The 16,583-nt window shown below is 50.2% G+C and overlaps 1 protein-coding gene across 8 annotated transcripts in view; it reads right to left on the bottom strand.

Moving 5' to 3' along the window:
• TBC1D22A (TBC1 domain family member 22A) overlaps positions 1–16,583 on the bottom strand; it is a 400,381-nt gene that overhangs the window by 219,280 nt on the left and 164,518 nt on the right. For all 8 annotated transcript variants that reach the window (XM_073214063.1, XM_073214060.1, XM_073214061.1 and 5 more), the window contains one exon: positions 15,037–15,146. In XM_073214063.1, the coding sequence (XP_073070164.1) occupies positions 15,037–15,146 (110 nt within the window). The remainder of the gene's footprint in view (positions 1–15,036; positions 15,147–16,583) is intronic.

Here is a 16,583-nt window from a genome sequence, read left to right as displayed (position 1 = left end):
AAGGCAAGCCTGAGGAATACAGCGGTCATCTGGGAGCTGCTTTACAGGAGGCGAAGTCCACAGCAGCAGAGAACAACATCAGAGCGCTCGGCCGCCTCACACCTGTGCCGTCCCCACCTCACACTCCAACGGTGACAAATGGCACTTCCCATGCTCTTCAGAAAGGAAATGGGGTGACATTTTCTGGAAGGAGCATTTCAGAGAATTGCTGGAAAATAGATTCCTGTCAGCTTAGCTGCATGGGCCTAGCACCCAGCTATTAAACTGTGGCTCAGGGACAACTAGGATCCCTCCTGTGCCCGGAACAAGAGGCTGCTCCCCAGGATACAGACCCACCTCCTCACCAAGCCCCACCTCCCCTTTCCAGGCCAGTCTCACTCGTGAGGAGCTTCTTTCTTATGCTGTCTCTTCCTCCCCAGCCCTGGGCCTCTGGAACTCTCAGGAAGCCCATTCTGTGAACAGTGGCCTCAAGAGAGTCCATTCCCTTCAACTCTGAAAGGTGCCCGCAGGCCACCTGGCCACAGCCCAGGACAAAGGACCCCACACGGGTTCTGGTGCAGGGGACAGAGGGCTCGAAGGCACTGCCCGAATGCACTCAGCCTCTATCCAGTAAATACATTAGCCCAATACACGCAGTGGATGCACCCACCCAGCATAAGACAGAACCACATCAGACTACGAGTTCCTTCATCTGCCCCCTACACACTGAGTGTCCCCTAGAGGCGGACGAGACACTGCGTCCTGGGTGGGAACAGCATGCAGACAAGCAGGCCTGGGGCTGCTGGCCTTAGTCAGGCCTGTTTGCAAGGTCGGCCCTGCCTGGGCTGGCACCTGGGTCCTTGGATTCCAGCAGTGTTACCACCATTCCCACAAATCAGAATAGCTCTCTGTGCCTCGACTGAACAATGTGGTTTAGGTTGAAGCCCTGCTTTCTTTCTGGGAGTCTGGAATCTGGTATGCGCCTGGCAGAGTATGCCTCTGTGACCAGCCCCTGGTAAAAAGCCCAGGCGCCGGGTCTCTGAGGAGCTCCCTGGTGCACCACATTCCACCTGTATTGCCACAACTGGACACCGGCAGATTCCAGCATGTCCTGCACCTCTCCTCTAGGGCAGGACTCCAAGAAGCTTGTCTGCTTTCCTCTGGACTCTGCTTTGCACACTTGCACTGGAACAAATCATGGCCATGAGTGCAACTACATGCTGAGCTGGGGCGTCCCTGAATCCAGGGGTGGTCTTTGGGTCGGTCACCCACACTGTCTGGAATAAAACAAACAGGGCCCTTCTGTTCACAGACAGAACAGTCTGGTTGTTAAGCAAACGGCCATCACACAGGCCACACAAATACATGTGAAGAGGGGCCTGCCATCCCCACACAGAACAGGGGGCCTGGCCTGAGGACCACGCTGAGGACATGAGGCCTGAGCAGAGACACGGAAGGAAAGCGCCTCCCGCGGCAGAATGAAGGCCAGTGTGCTGAAGGGGTGGCGAGGGAGCCGGACACGGTGGGGGTGAAGGGCGAGGCCCCAGCAAGCTAAGCAATGACGCGGATGATGGAAACAGAGCCGCCCGGTTACAATATGTGCATCTGGAAGATGCCCCTGGCTGCAAGGTGCAGGGTAACAGAAGGGGTGAAGGGGATGCAGGGGTGTCATTTATGAGAACAGCACAATCATCCAGGCAAAATAATGCTGCCGCCTCCCACTGAAGACGCAGTCACCCCAAACTGCTTCCAACGACCTATATGGCTTGGGTTTTTGAACTTGAACATAAGGCTTCTCATTTATCCCTATTAGCTTGCTCATTTGATTGGTTCTCAGCAGGCATTCCAGGCAGCTGAACTCATTCTGAATCTTGATTATGTCATCTATCACATTAGCTGCCCCTCCAAGCTCAGAGGCACTGGTTACACTCACATCCTCACTGTCTTCATTACAGTCTCAGAGAAGAGGGGGAAGGACAAGGACAAGGACAGATGGTGGCAGGCTCCTCAGAGACCACGCCCAGGCACAAGAGCGCTGTAGAACTATTCCACACCCACGGTGCGCCTTCCTACCGCTGGCTCCATTTCTCTGATCTGCTTTCTCATCTGCAAAATGGAAAGAGGAGTGGCTCCTTCCCAAGGCACCTGGGGTGGTAAATGACTTCCAGCGTCTAAAGGAACCTAGACAGGGTCCACGCAGCGTGCACCCTCCTCATCCACTCCCCGACTCCCACAGTGACACCGTCCCGGGACGGTGCGCACGTGGAGGCCCCCTCCCGCCCTGGCAGAGCAGCCCGCGCTCCTGCAGCGAGCCACGCAGGAAGGGGGAATGTCCAGAGCCTCTTTGCAGCCACGCTGACCATCAGCAGAAGGCTGAGTGATGGCGTGTGAGCGAAGCCCACGGGACGTGCTGTCGCTAACTGGAAGAGGGAGAGAGGCGGCCAGTGACCCAAAGCGAAGAAGACAAGAGTAAAAGGTCCTGAGTGAGAGAAGCCTGTCTGAAAGGCCAGAGGCCGCATGGCTCCGAGGCAGTGCACCCTGGAAAAGGCAAAACTGGGGAGACAGAAGAAGACCGATGGCTGCCAAAGGGCTGTGAGGGCGGGGCCATGTGAGGGTGGGGCACAGAGGGTCTTCGGGGCCGTGAACCCACTCCACGTGATGTTGTAACGGTGGATACACGCCCTCATACATTTGTCCAAACCCACAGAATGTGCAACGCAGAGCAAAGCCTAATGCCAGCTACCGACTTGAATGATGACACACCGACGTCGGCTCCTCAAATGGAACGAATGCGCCACACGGAGCCAAGATGTTAGTGACGCAAGAAGCTGTTCCTGAGCGGTGGCGAGGGGGAAAATGGGGACTCTGTACTTTTGGCTCAACATTTCTGTAAACCTAAACCACTCTAAAAAACAAAGCCTGTTAATTAAAATAAAAGAAGCTCAATTCATCTAAAAGAAGGTAGGAGAAAGGAAGAAAATAGGAAAAGGTGAAACAAGTAAAATATCAATAGCAAATGGCAGCCTGAACCCCAGTCACATCAGTAATTACGCTGGAAACAATACATCAATGCATATGAACTAAACACACATGAAAAAGATAAGAGCAGAACCCAGCCGTAAGCCAGCTGCAGGGAGTGCGCCTGGACCAAGGAGACACCAAGAGATTGAAGGTGACGGCTGGACAAGGGCGCCCCAGGGAAGCACTGGCCACAGGGGGACGGGACGGCTGCCTTAGCGTCAGATGAGCTGCAGCTGATGAGGGGCGTTTCATAACAACAATCACAGATAACAGACGCATAGATTCATCAAGAAAGCATGATGATCCTACCTGTAAACGTATCTAACAGGATTCAAACTATGTCCGGCAGAGCCTGACAAAACTGAAAGAAGAGACAAATCAACCACTATAGCTGAAAATTTCAGAATTCCTCATTCAGCAGCTGACAGGAAAAGTACACAGAAAATAAGGAAGGGCAGAGAGACTATCAGCATTGCCAACCAACAAGCTCTGGCTGACATTGCAGAAACTCCCCCCACGCCAGAGCACACGTTCTTCTCACACATTCATGGAGCAGCCGCCCAGACAGTCCAAGACGGATCTCAAAACAAATACCAGTAAACTTAATTACCGATATTAGGAACGAAAGACGTAGCTATAGTTCCTATACAGTAAAACAATTAAGGACCATGATAAGCAATAATATGTCAATTAATTAGACAACTTGTTTAAAATGACCAAATTCTTTAACATAGAATGATCAAAACTGACAAGAGAAGAAATAGAAAATCTGGAGTCCTACCCAGGGCAGAAATTGAATTAATGGGTAAAATTTTCCCACAAAGAAAGTTCCAGGCCGAGATAGCTTCATTGCTGAATTCTACCAGATATTTAAGGAAGAAATAATACCAATCTTACACAAACTCTTTCAGAAATTATAGGAGCACTTCATGAGTCTACCATTTCCTTAATGCTAAGCAGGAGGAAAAAAAAGACATTGGAAGAAGAGAAAATGGAATATAATATTCCTCATGGGCAAGGACATGAAAATCTTTAAATACATATTACCAAGGAAAATCTACAAACATAGGAAAAAGCTAACATAGATTGGCTTGACAATCAAAAATTAATGTCCTTCACTACATTAACAAAATAAGAAAAATAGTATGATCATATAAAACAGAAGAAAAAGCATTTGACAAAATAGGAATTTATGAGTTTTTAAAGCCTCAACAAACTATAATTTGTCTTCCAGCTCTTCTTCCACCAAGTCTTAAGAATTCTCCCCTTAACCTCTCTTATACCATTATAAACAAATATTCCTCAAATGTAAAGACCTATCAAAATAAAGCAGGGTGCTAATTAAATATGTAGACTCCTTGTCTGTGGATCTTGCACTGTCAAATTCCTGATAAAGAACAACCAGTCTGATAAAGAACATCTACAAAAAGCCAACAGCTAACATCATGCTAAACGGCGTGAACCTGAACGCCTCACTCTCCGCGTCAGTATCTAGAAGGAGGCAAAACCCGCTGCCCTCGTCACTTCTATTCAACATTGTGGTTCAGGACCCTGACAGCTCAAAAGGCCAGAAAAGCCACACATACCGTACAGAAAGAAGTAAGACTCTATTTGCAGATGACATGACTGCAACTCAGAAAATCCTAAGGCATCTATCTACCAAAAAGCTCCTGGAACTAAGAAGTGAATTTAGCAAGATCACCAGAAACAAAGCGTGACCCTTCCCCCAAAGTGGCCATAACAGTATCTCCTCGCCCACAGGCTTTTCATTAGGTGATCAGTCTACTCCTGCATCACGAGACGGAGTCAGACTTTGCTCTTTGAATCTGGGTAGGCGTGTGACTGCGTCAGCCAACAGAGTGCAGTGCAGGTGGTGCTCTGGGACTTCAGAGGCTCAACCACAGAAAATGCAACTCACTCCTTGTTTGCTGGCCGTCTTACTGGAGGCCCAGAACCATTAGGTACGAAGTGCAGCCATCCGAGGGCCTCTGTTCTGCGAGGATGGAGAGCCACATGGCAGGCCCTGAGAGGGCTGTCCTCTCCAAACCCAGGCACCAGGCACTTGAACGAGTCAGAGTTCAGATGATTCCAGCCCCTGGACACAACTTGTGCCAGCCTTCAAGTCTTCCCACCCGAAACTCCAGATGCATCTATAACCAATTCAGGAGATGCCCTGATGGAAATCCTGACCCACAGAATCTGTGAGCATAATAAAATAGTTGCTTTAAGTCAGGAAGTTTTGGAGTAATGTGTTATGCAACAATGTAGTAGCTGGGAAATTATATCAGTTTACAAAAATCGATGGTGTTTGCATATACCAGCAATAAAAATCAAAGAATATAAATTTACAAAGCTATGCTGTTTAAAGTAGCACAAAAGAAAACTAGAATAAATTTAACCAAATATGAGCAAAACCCATATACTGAAAAGTACAAAATGTTTGTAAGGACAAATTAAAGAATATCTAGGTTAGAAGACATATAGATTCTATATAATTTCATTCACATCCCAGCTCCTATGGCTTTTTCTAAGCCCTTTTGGTAGGAAATGGCTAATGATAAACTTCATATAAAAATACAAAGGACTAAAACTATAGGACAATTTTTTTTAAAAGAACAAAGTTAGAGGATTTACCTACCAAACTCTAAGGAAAGCTACATTTATTAAGACAGTATGTATTGGCATGAAGATGCATTGAAATGAATGGAACAGAACAAAGTGCCCAGAAATAAATACATATTTACACTTTTTTCAGAAAAGATGCCAAAGCAATCTATTTTGGAAACAAAACAAAACTGTTTTCAACAAATAGTGCTGTATTAAGAAATCTGTAAATGCACAATGATGCCTTCCTCACAGCATATAGAAAAATTAAGTCAAGCTAGATGATAAACCTAAAAGTAAAACTAAAATTCTAAAGCTTCTAGAAGAAAAACATAGGACAATACCCTGGCATCCTAAGGGTAAGCAAAGGATATTTAGTTAGGACACACACAAAAAAAACATTACCACAAAAGTGATCAGTTATATTTCATCAAAATTAAAGCTTTCTGCTCATCAGAGGACATTGTTTTAAAAAAATGAACTGAGAAGCCATTAACTTGGGAAAAAAATCTTCATTCTGTCTCTAACTACAAATGTTTTTATGTATGTATACAGACATACATGCATGTATAGAGATATGTATGTATATATATATATAGATAGATATGCATGCATACAGATAGGTATGTATGTGTGTGTGTGTATATATATATATAGATATGTATCTATACAGGTAGGTATGTATATATATACAGATATGCATGTATAGAGATAGGTATGCATATATATATAGATATGCATGTATAGATATAGAGATGTATGCATATATATATATATACACACATATGCATGTATAGAGATATGTATGTATGTACAGATAAGCACACAGATATACACATACATCTTAACAAAAGTTGGCTATCCAGCATAAAGACAGAGAACAGGGCAATGCAGTGTTGGTGAGGACATGGAACACGCAGCATTGCTGATGGGTGAATAAAACTGATTTGGTGGAAAGATCTGGCTGTTTGCATAAATATGAAATAAACCACTATGCCATGACCCAGCAAGCCCACTTCTAGGCACTGACCCAAGAGACATAAATGTCAGCAGGACAGCATGTACGACTGTTAACAGGAACGTCATTCCTAACAACCAAAGACTGGAAACGGCCTGGGCTTCCACCGAAAGGATGGAAAACAAACTGTAATATATTTGTACGATGGAGTACTACTTGGTAACCAAAAGGAAGGGACTATTCAGTCAGGCAACAACGTGGACTTTTGCATTTTTCAGTGCTACTGAGAATTGAATATTTTTAATTTTCATTTTTGTTTGCTGCTCGATAACTTGTTAATGAATCTTCTGCTGCAGCCCAGTAACTCACACATTCTTGTCTATTTAATAAATCTTTCATTTTAGAAATTGCCAAGACTCCTCAATTTTATTGCCTGGGGCTCTAAAATCACGTCCAAAGATTCTTCCACACTCACAGCATGACTCCCCTGGGGTCTGAGGCAGGAACATGGTTACAGAGACAAGGGGCTTCTTTCACGCATTCTTGCTTCCACGGGGCATGGCACAGGCCCAGCTTTCTGTCTGCCCACGTGGCAGCCCCTCTGCCCTCCGGGGTGAAGGCTATTAATGTGAATGACAAAAGCCAGGCCAGGGCCAAGCAAGTCGCCTTCCGAGCCACAGGCCAGCAGCCCTTGGGCCTTCTGTTTAGCAGGTTCTTTGCGCTTAGCTGGGAAATAATGGCATCCCCAGGCCTCAGACCACCCTGGTCTGCTGTCTAAGCACCTTTCCAAGGAGCCCAAGCTGACTTCCATACTCACACTGGGCAGCTCTCCCAGGGGACGGGCCTCTCCGGCTCCTGCGAGGACCCTGGCCTCCCATCTCTCTCCTCCTTGCTGGAATCATCTCCAATGGCTCACCCAGAGCAGCCGTGCCTGAGGGACGACCCCCTGAAGACAGCGTCCACTCCTGCCCCAGTCACAGTCTGGTGGTGCCCAGCCTGCCTCTGGACGAGTCACAGGGCCACCACATTTCCAGCCTTTTCTCTGACAAGTTCCAAAATAATATAGTCACTTTCCCCAATATTCCCATCACTTGCATGCCACTAACCAGTTCTCAGAATTGAGTAATTCTTCCCCAAGGAAAGGAAATGTAAATGACTAATTATAAAAGGCAATGCTCTTTTCTCCTCAAAGAGGCTGTCCTGTTAAGTAATGAGTCTAAGAGTAATAGTTTGACTTCAGGGTAGGCAAATATGGAAGCCGTAATTCAAGAAGTAATAGCTCGCTGACAACCTGGCGTTAGCGTTGTTAGTGAAATGAGAAGACTGGCAAAGCACAAGAACAATCCCCTAAAAGCCTAGGAGGGCCTCCTGTGCCCGGGAGCCTCCAGCCGGATGCCCGCCTCCCCGGGCAGGCAGCCGGCGCCAGCACGGAGCCTCGCTGGAGGCCCGTTCTCGGGCCCACCGCCCACAGCCTGCCGGAGGGGGTCCTCTGTAGAGAAACAGACCTCAGTCGGACTTCTGGGACCCATACCAACAACCCCCAGAAGGTAGCTACTGATACCAGAGAGCGTCAGAAAGACAAGCAGCAAAGCCATGGGGAGAAACAGCGGCCCCTAAATTATCTTTAAAAATTACATCTCTGGTATCACCCTCCCAGGGTCCTGAGGAAAAACTGACCTCCCCACTCCGGGGCCTGAGCAGGGACCTACTCTGCCTAAGGATGGACGGATGGATGCCCGCTCATGCCAGGACCTCCACCTCCCACTGCAGGCTGCCGCCTGGCCTGGCCCACAGCAGGGCACCTGCGACCTGTGCAGGCAGCTCCCCAGCCCAGAGAGCAAAACAGGGGGATGTGCACAATGAGACCCTCCCGTTCAAGTTTCTGGAATTCCACAAGGTACCTAATAATCAGAGCTGGCACACAACTGAGGGGGGAGCCCGGGAACTGTCCCCAGCTCAGGATGACCCACTATCGAAGCTCCAAAGACACACAGCGGGAGCCCACGGCATGGCTTCTGCACGGAGGGCGGCCACATGCTGGGCCCGGTGAGCCGTCCCGAGAGCTGCGTCAGCGACCTCCCCTCACTGGGGCTGCAGGAGCGGCTTCATGAACTGAGTCTTCCCCAAAAGACCACTACACCTGGAAGTACAGCTGCTTCTCCAATGCCCCTCAATAGAGAGAGTGTCCCCTAAACAAACACAGTGGGGAGAACACCAATCCATCAACCAGTGGCCCAGCCTGAGTGTCTGGGGAGGGCCACAGTACAATGGCCCTTCAAGAACCACCGAAGGCTGAGTCGGCCACCCAGCCTTGGGCTCTGGCCCACTCTCCTCTGCCCTGAGCAGTCCGGGTGGGCCCCGTCACAGAGGCCCCGCCCTGGCCTGTGTGGCTCCCTGGTCATTGCTGGGATGGCCATTTTCCTAAGTATTCCATGTCGGCTGGAAACGTGAAGGATACAGCGTCCTGGCCGTGGCCAGTAGCCCAAGCTTACTACCTCTGTGGTACAAATGTTCCATAACCTTACAAACTCTGCTCATCACTGGAGGCAGGGAAGCTGGAGCCAGACTGAGGTCTGAACCCCCACTCTGCAGCTTACTTGTCACATAGGAAAAGCGCCTGACAGACATGCTGTAGGGGACGGAGGTAACACAAACAAGTTAATAAATTAAAAGAACTGAGACTAGCATCTGGCGCTGACAATGTCTTCTAACAACTGTGCCGAATCCCTTTCCCTCTCCTGTCCCCCTCAACACCCATTCACAAGTTATACTTAGTATACATGAACGGAACGTCACGGTACACGGCCGGGACTGTATCTCCCCTGGTATACTGACCCCCAGGCAGTGACAGTCTTGACCCTAAGTAATGTTTTTGCCTTGAGATCTGTTTCATTTAATGGCTTTTTAAGAGCTGCCCACTACAGAACTATTACTACGGTTCATATTTATCTGCTGCGTTTCTCCCAACACTGTCCCGCCTCCGTGATCTCACATTTCAGGTGCGTGTCCTCAAGTAGCATATAGCTGGATTCTGTTTTTAAACCTAACCTGGCTTGACAGTTGCTATTCTCTGGAACACCAGTCCTGTTTCCACCGCAAACTGTTTCCCAACTGCCCATCTGAATGTCTCCTTTGCAGGTCACTGGCGTTTCCTGGGAGGCTTTCTCTTATCTTTTGTACTCCATGGCTTCTCTCCCATTTCTCTAGTTCTGGCGTTTTCATTCCTCTTTCTTGAGACGTGTTCTGTGCATCGCATATGAGCAGCAATGTCATTCATTGGTGCTGGGGAACGCCTGGCCGTGACCTGATGAATCTGGCTTTCCTCCACAGCCATCTCTCTTTCTGGACCCATTTCTCACTCTCTCTCTCATTTTTATTACCTCTGTGCTGTGCCCACTCAGTAACTTCCCATTCTATTTTAACTAATTCTCTCTTCCACCATGTCTAATGAATTGTAAATTTTAATGACTCTGATTTTGGTTGATAGAAGTTCTGTTAGATTTTTTCAAATCTGTGAGTTCTTTTCTCAGTCTTGTTTTCATTTTAAGCCCCTGAGTGTTTGGAACCCACCTATCTTTTGGTTCCATTCACATCGCTGGTCCCCAGGCTCTCAAGCCCCTGGGGTGCACCACCCCCTCATCACAGCACCAGCAATGCTCACGCTTGGTGCACCTGCGCCTTTCCTTCTGTGGGCTCATCTGGGGGCCTTTGCATGAGAAAACCCCAAGGCCTATGCCATGAGAGCGCCCCCCTGGGGCAGCAGTTCTCCGTGGTGGTCCTGCCAATTGCGGGGGGTCCTGGAGGCCCTTCCAAGCTATCTGTGCAATCGGAATCGTGTTCACACTAGTCCAAAGACGTTGACATTTATACCAACGGCACGGAAGTGGTGAGTAGACATGCTGGCACCTTGGCATGAAGGCAAGAATCCAGGCAGTGCCAACACACTTATCCTTAATGCCACACACTCACACTTTAAATAGAAAAGGCAACTTCACTTAAGGATGGCCTTGGTGCAGCAGGAAAAGTTCCTGATTTTATGATTAACAGTGTGTACATCTGAACCCTGAGTAAACATCTTTTCAATATTCTGTGCAGCGACTGGGAAGGACACAGAAAGCACCTGGGCTTGTACAGAAATGCCCTGGGTGCCCCTGAGCTGTGAGCGGGACAGAGCATCCGTCAGGAGACATCTTTGCTTGAACGAACAACTAACAGGCAAACGGGTCGTTCAGACCTGGGCATGTGGCAGACATTTTCCCAAAAGTGAACAAAGTTAGCCTATCACTTCAAGGAAGACAACTGGCAGTATTTGTTGCCTGTAATAGTATTTGAGCTTTGAAGCCAAAAATTCAAATTTTGGAGAACTTTTATCCACCACTCTGGGCCTGACGCTTCCTCTCATGAGACGGGGCCACACCGGCAAACGTGGCTTCCTGATGCTGTCAGCGCCGACGGACAGGTCAGCATTTAGAGGGTCTGCAAACCTCGGCCACCCGATATTCTGCAAATGACCAGTGTCTGGCATCACAGAAACTTAAGTGGGCAAAAGACCCACTCAAAATGTAAGACAGGCCAGTGGATTTAATGTGTCACAAGTGTCACAAAGTGGTCATTGATACGGCTTCAGATTTCCCGTGACATGGAGCCTTTAAGAATCCAGTGTTTGTTAACCTGTGCTATAGTATTAAGGGGAAAACATCCGCCGCGATTATCTGAAAGAGCTATTAGAATGCTCCTCCCTTTCCAATTACCTATCTGTGGTGGCCTGTTTTCTTCACATATGCCAACCAAAAAAGCCCTAATACAGCAGACTGAGTGTAGAAGCTAGGCAAGAACTCAGCTGTCTTCTATTAAGCTAGACAGTAAAGAGGTTTTATTTTCTTTTTAAAGTAAACCGGTGTCTTTCTTCTCACTAAATATTTCTGCTTTGGAAACTATTAATTTGTCACAAAAATACATTACTTATAACAGCATATATGGGTTCATCATTGTTATTTTAAAATAAATTAGTAAATATTTCAGTATCTCAGTCTGAGGACCTAACAGGGTAAACATGGACAGAATTAACTCCATGAGTAAAAGCTCTCCACTCCTAGCGCTCGCTCAGAACGCACGGCAGGCCTGAGGCACGCAGCTGGGGAGGCCTCCCCAGGAGAGCCGGTTCACCTCTGCTCCCGGGCGGCACCTGGGTTTCCCTGGGCAGGACCAGTTTGGACCTACTTTGATGCCAGGGCAGTGGGACCTCAACTCTTGGCCATCGCTGTGCCTGATGACCGCCCTCAAACTCACCAGAGCGGGCTTGTGGCTCATCGTCCCGTGTTCAGGGAGGACAGCCTTGTTCCGGAGCCCAGCTGTGCACCTAGACAATTTCTGGTCAGTGTCACCCCGAGCGTCCCAGCACTTGCTGGGCAGGGGGCTGGCTTGTTCTTTTCCCTGGTTTGCCGTCGCCCTGGAACCAGAGGCTCCTGCCCAGCACTGCGCCAACCACTCCTTTCCCAGCACCCCTGCCCCTAGGGGCCAGCAAGGGATGGTGATGCACGCAGCACTGGCAGACGGCGGGCACTCGCCATGCTCCGGCCAAACACAGACTGCAGAGTCTCGGACTGAGGCCCCGAGGGGATCCAGTGCAGAACCACTCCCACCGAGAAAGCGCAACAGACAGGTGTCTGTCCTCTAGAAGGTCTATGGCAAAAAGAAACTCATTTCTGCTTATTTCAGCTGGAGACAGTGGAAAGAAGAGTAGAAAACCACAGGCTCCAGGGCTAAATGGGGACTCCACACAAGCCCTCGGACCTTGGGCAAGTGGCTTCAGCTCCGTGTGCAGCTGCGCGACGTCTGCTCTGCTGTGAGGCTGAGTGCCAATGAGCCTGACACCCGCTGGCCATCGTCTCCTCACCGTCGTCCACACTACGACTGCCGACCCATCCCAGGAAGTCCTGCCGTCCTCCTGACAAGTCAGCCCAGGGACTCTGGGTCCCGAAGCCCCTGGCAGAGCTCTGAGCACAAGGTGCTAAATACACCCAACTTCACAAAGGGCAGGGAACAGCTAAAGGCCAGGCAGGATGTCTGCACTTAACACCAAACCAAATTTGGGGGAACTTTTATCTGCCACTCTGGGCTTGACAGCTTCTTCTTAGGAGATAGGGGGACACCGACGAACATGACTTTTTGCTTTCAACCCTGCTGCTTTCAACCAGGGCACCAATGTGCTGAGAAGGTGCCTAAGGAGGATGGTTCCAGCCGTTCTGAGCAGAGCGGAGGGAGAGGGTGGGGCCAGGAGTGGCAGCCAGGACGCAGAGGCAGAACCACAGACGGCCGCTCGCAGCCCTGGAGGGCCGGCAACCCAGTGCGCTCCCCCTGGATTTACATCCGTCTCCCCACGGAAGGTGGCGGCGGTACCTGCAGACACTACCAACAGCCAGGGAGCCCGCCTGGGTCTCTGGGGACGACCTCCCTCAGGGAACCACAGCAGATCTCCCCAGGCACCCGCGGCAGTAAGACTGGCACCCCTGAACTTCTGCTCAAGTGAGGACCACTTGGAATCAGTCATAACCAAGTAAAGATGGACGGATGGCCACCACGGTCCGCTGCACACGGCACACCCAAGCACCGGGGAAGCATGTGCCCTCCGTGCCACCCTGCCAAGAAACCTTTCATCAGACGATGAACCTCGGGTGAAAAATGAAAAGTCGGCATCGATTCCCTTGCAGAGCTGATTTTATTTACAAACAGAAGTGGGATATTCTTGTATTTCAACGGCAGAAATTCCATCACTCTCAATTACAAAAGTGACATTGAAATTTATAATGTTTCACATGATAATTCAATCCTTTTTCTAAGGGGGAAAAAAATCTCAAGTTTTGGGAAGAAGGCTAAAAAATATGAAAACATTAACAATGTAGGAAAATGACGAACCGACACTTGGGCCAAAACGTGCTCCAGCGGGTATCTTTCTTTACAATACACAACACGAGTCGTGAGGAGGCACTGACTGGCTCTCAGAGCCAAGGCTTCTGTTCTCCAGTCCCGGGAGGGGCCTCTGCTTTCGCTCAACCCCTAAGTTACCAGCCACAGGAACCCACACCATTTCCTTCAACACAGTCATTCCAGCTAATTCACTCAGACCAAACCGCAGGGCCTAAGTCTCTAGACCATCCCTTATAAAAGCCGTACTGGGCCATTTCAGATCGAGAAGCTTAGCTGCAGCTCTCCTGCTGATGGCATCAGGAACGGCAGCATGAAAGGGGCTCTAGAAGGGCCGGAGCCTGACGGGAGGTGCAGCCCCACCCCTCCCCGCTCAGGGTGGGGGCACCCTTCTCACCTAGGGCAAAGGGTCCTGGCAGGGTGCACACACACCCACACAGACTCCATCCCGTGGTCGGGGTGGAGGCGCCCCCCTCACCTGGGACACAGGGTCCTGGCAGGGTGCACAGACACCCACACAGCCTCCATCCCATGGCAGTCATCTACGTGATAGACCCCCCACAAGCAAGGGGCCAGAATAAACCTTAGACATGAAGCCCCTCAGAACACATCCATCAACCAAAACCCTTCTCGGGCTGTCCCCTCCACTGCCTGCCAGGTCCCCCTTGGCCCACGCCTGGGCCTCCTGGAGCACAGGGCACGCTCCTGACGCCGCCCTTGGGAGCCTGCCCCACCCCTCGCTGAGCTCCTCAAGAGGCCCCCGCTGTCCCGGGAGGGCATAGCACCCAGCACCAAGCAGGTGTCTAGGAAAAGTGTGTGGGTACAAAATAAGCCCAAGATGCCCCACGCCCACTGCAGGGCCGTCCCCCTACCTGGGCCTCCTGCTGCCATGCCAGGTCTCCGGGCCTCGGCTGCTGCTCTCCGCCTGCCAGTGATATCCTCCCGGACACTGGGTAGGATCCCTCCCCGAAACTATTCCACAAAATCATCGTGGCCCTGGGAGACCTATGGCTTTTCTGAACAGAACCCAGCCATAGAGCCAGCTGACCCCAAGTCCAGCAGAGCCCCAGCCTCGGGGAGCAGGCTCCCTCCAGCCGGCACTTCCCTCTGGGGCCACATACCAGCACTCAGATCCCTGGCAGGGCCGGCAGGAACGGTGGGGCCGGCTGATCACAGGCCCCCGTGCCACAGATAAGGCCCTAACCCAACGCCTTTCAGGCGCAGGTGGCTCTGAAAACAGTTCATCATGTACGGACAAGGGAACCGCTTACTGACAACAGCCCACGTGTGGCGCTCGTGCCGCCCAGAGTCCAGGCAGCGGGCCAAGGAGGCTGTGTCCACCGTGCAGAGGCCAGCCCTACCCCTCAGGGCCCTGCACCGTGCCCTCCAGCGGGAACTCTCAGAACCAGGGTGCAGCCTCACACACACATACATGCACATGGTACTTCCCACACCTGGTCAACCCTGAGGGGCAGGTTCTAGTCCAGCCAGAGAAATGCGGGCCTCAGAAGGTAGCAGGCTGTGTGCCGCGAGGCCAGCCCCGGGCTCACCTGGATGCCGTCCAGCAGCTTGCTCATGCACCAGTACGTGTCGGCCTCCACGTCGCGCAGCACCTCGGCGGGCACGCGGGAGACGTCAGCCACATCCACACCTTCCTCCTCTGGGTGCACAGAGCATGGAGAAGACAAACAGCGGTTAGTGCACAGAACAAACCCAGCCGCGCAGAGCCCCCTGCCGTCCAGCCCCGTCCCATCGGTCCCGCTCTGACTGGAGGGCGTGCAACATCTTCCACCTCATCACTTACTGGCTCCCAATTTCAATACCTAATTAGCTGCAGATAATTAATATTCTGAATCCTCTCCAATTAACATAATTAATATATTATAAATTATTGCTTGTCAGGCATTCCACATCCTATTAGGAGAGAACTTAAATATATTGCTCATTCCTAACAGATCTGAAGATTTTTCAAATTCCTCCTTTTAATATATTCACATATTCATTTGGTAATAATTCCTTTAAAAACCTGTTTCCATGGTTAGGGCTCCTGAACCACCACACTGGGTAAATACATCTACACTGTGAGCAAATACCCAAGAGAACAGGAGTACAGGGTGTGTGAAAGAACAAGCAATAGTGCTCTAAATAATTTCTTCTTCAAGGACCAAATCCTAATGAGAAAAAAATAACTTTAAAGTTTTAAAATGCAAAACAGATGCGTAATTAAAATGGCTTCTCAGTCATCTGAGCAAACTAATTTTAGACCCTTACAAAAATTGCTATCATCCAGCATAACACTCATAAATGTTTAAAAAATTGTGTTTCCTATTTTTTTAATTTTACTTACTTTTGTTTTATTTTGCAAATGTACACAGCATCTTTGCAAGGAAAACGTTCCTTCAGAAAAGAAACACGTCAGCCCAGAGAATACTAGAAAATTCTAGGCGGGTCAGAATGGCCATGACTGTGACGGCCAGCATCGCTGGGCGGCCGCGGCACGCCAGGCGCTCCTCCACGTTTCAGACAGATTACCTCTTTTCACCCTCGTCACAGTGCCATTATCACCACCACTGGGCCCCTTGGAAAATGGGGCTCAAAAACAGTGGGCCCACCGAGTGTCAGTCCTTGGGGGGGATGGCTGGAGGACATGGACGCACCGCCAGGTCCCAGGGCCTGGTCCTCACTCCCCACAGAGAACTCGGGCACCCAGGCTTCCTCAGCCACCCTTCCAACTGCCTCCTCAGGACGGCCTGACTCCGCCCGACTCACATGGAGGCATGTGGCCACAGAAGACTCACGAACAACCCCCCCACTCTGTTCTTTGTCTGCAGCAGAATCAGAAAGGTGAGAACTGCAGAAGGCGTCCGGGTCAGCCTCCTGCAGAGGGGAGTCACCAGCTGGGCCCTCCTGGGGATGACTCGGGGACCGCCCTGCCACCAGGCACCTGGCCTCAGAACTCTTCTGCCCTGGAGACCGGTGTCTGACCTGAGGGCACCCACTGATGGAGCCCCACCAGGACCCTGTGGGAAGGTGCCGGCGCCCGCGTTCCCTGAAGCAGCCACAGCAGAAACATCATCTCCCCCAGTTCACAGATGCG

This window comes from Manis javanica, chromosome 10, assembly GCF_040802235.1.
Source record: "Manis javanica isolate MJ-LG chromosome 10, MJ_LKY, whole genome shotgun sequence".
NCBI classification, from domain to species: Eukaryota; Metazoa; Chordata; class Mammalia; order Pholidota; family Manidae; genus Manis; species Manis javanica.
This window is presented reverse-complemented; position numbering and strand designations above follow the sequence as displayed.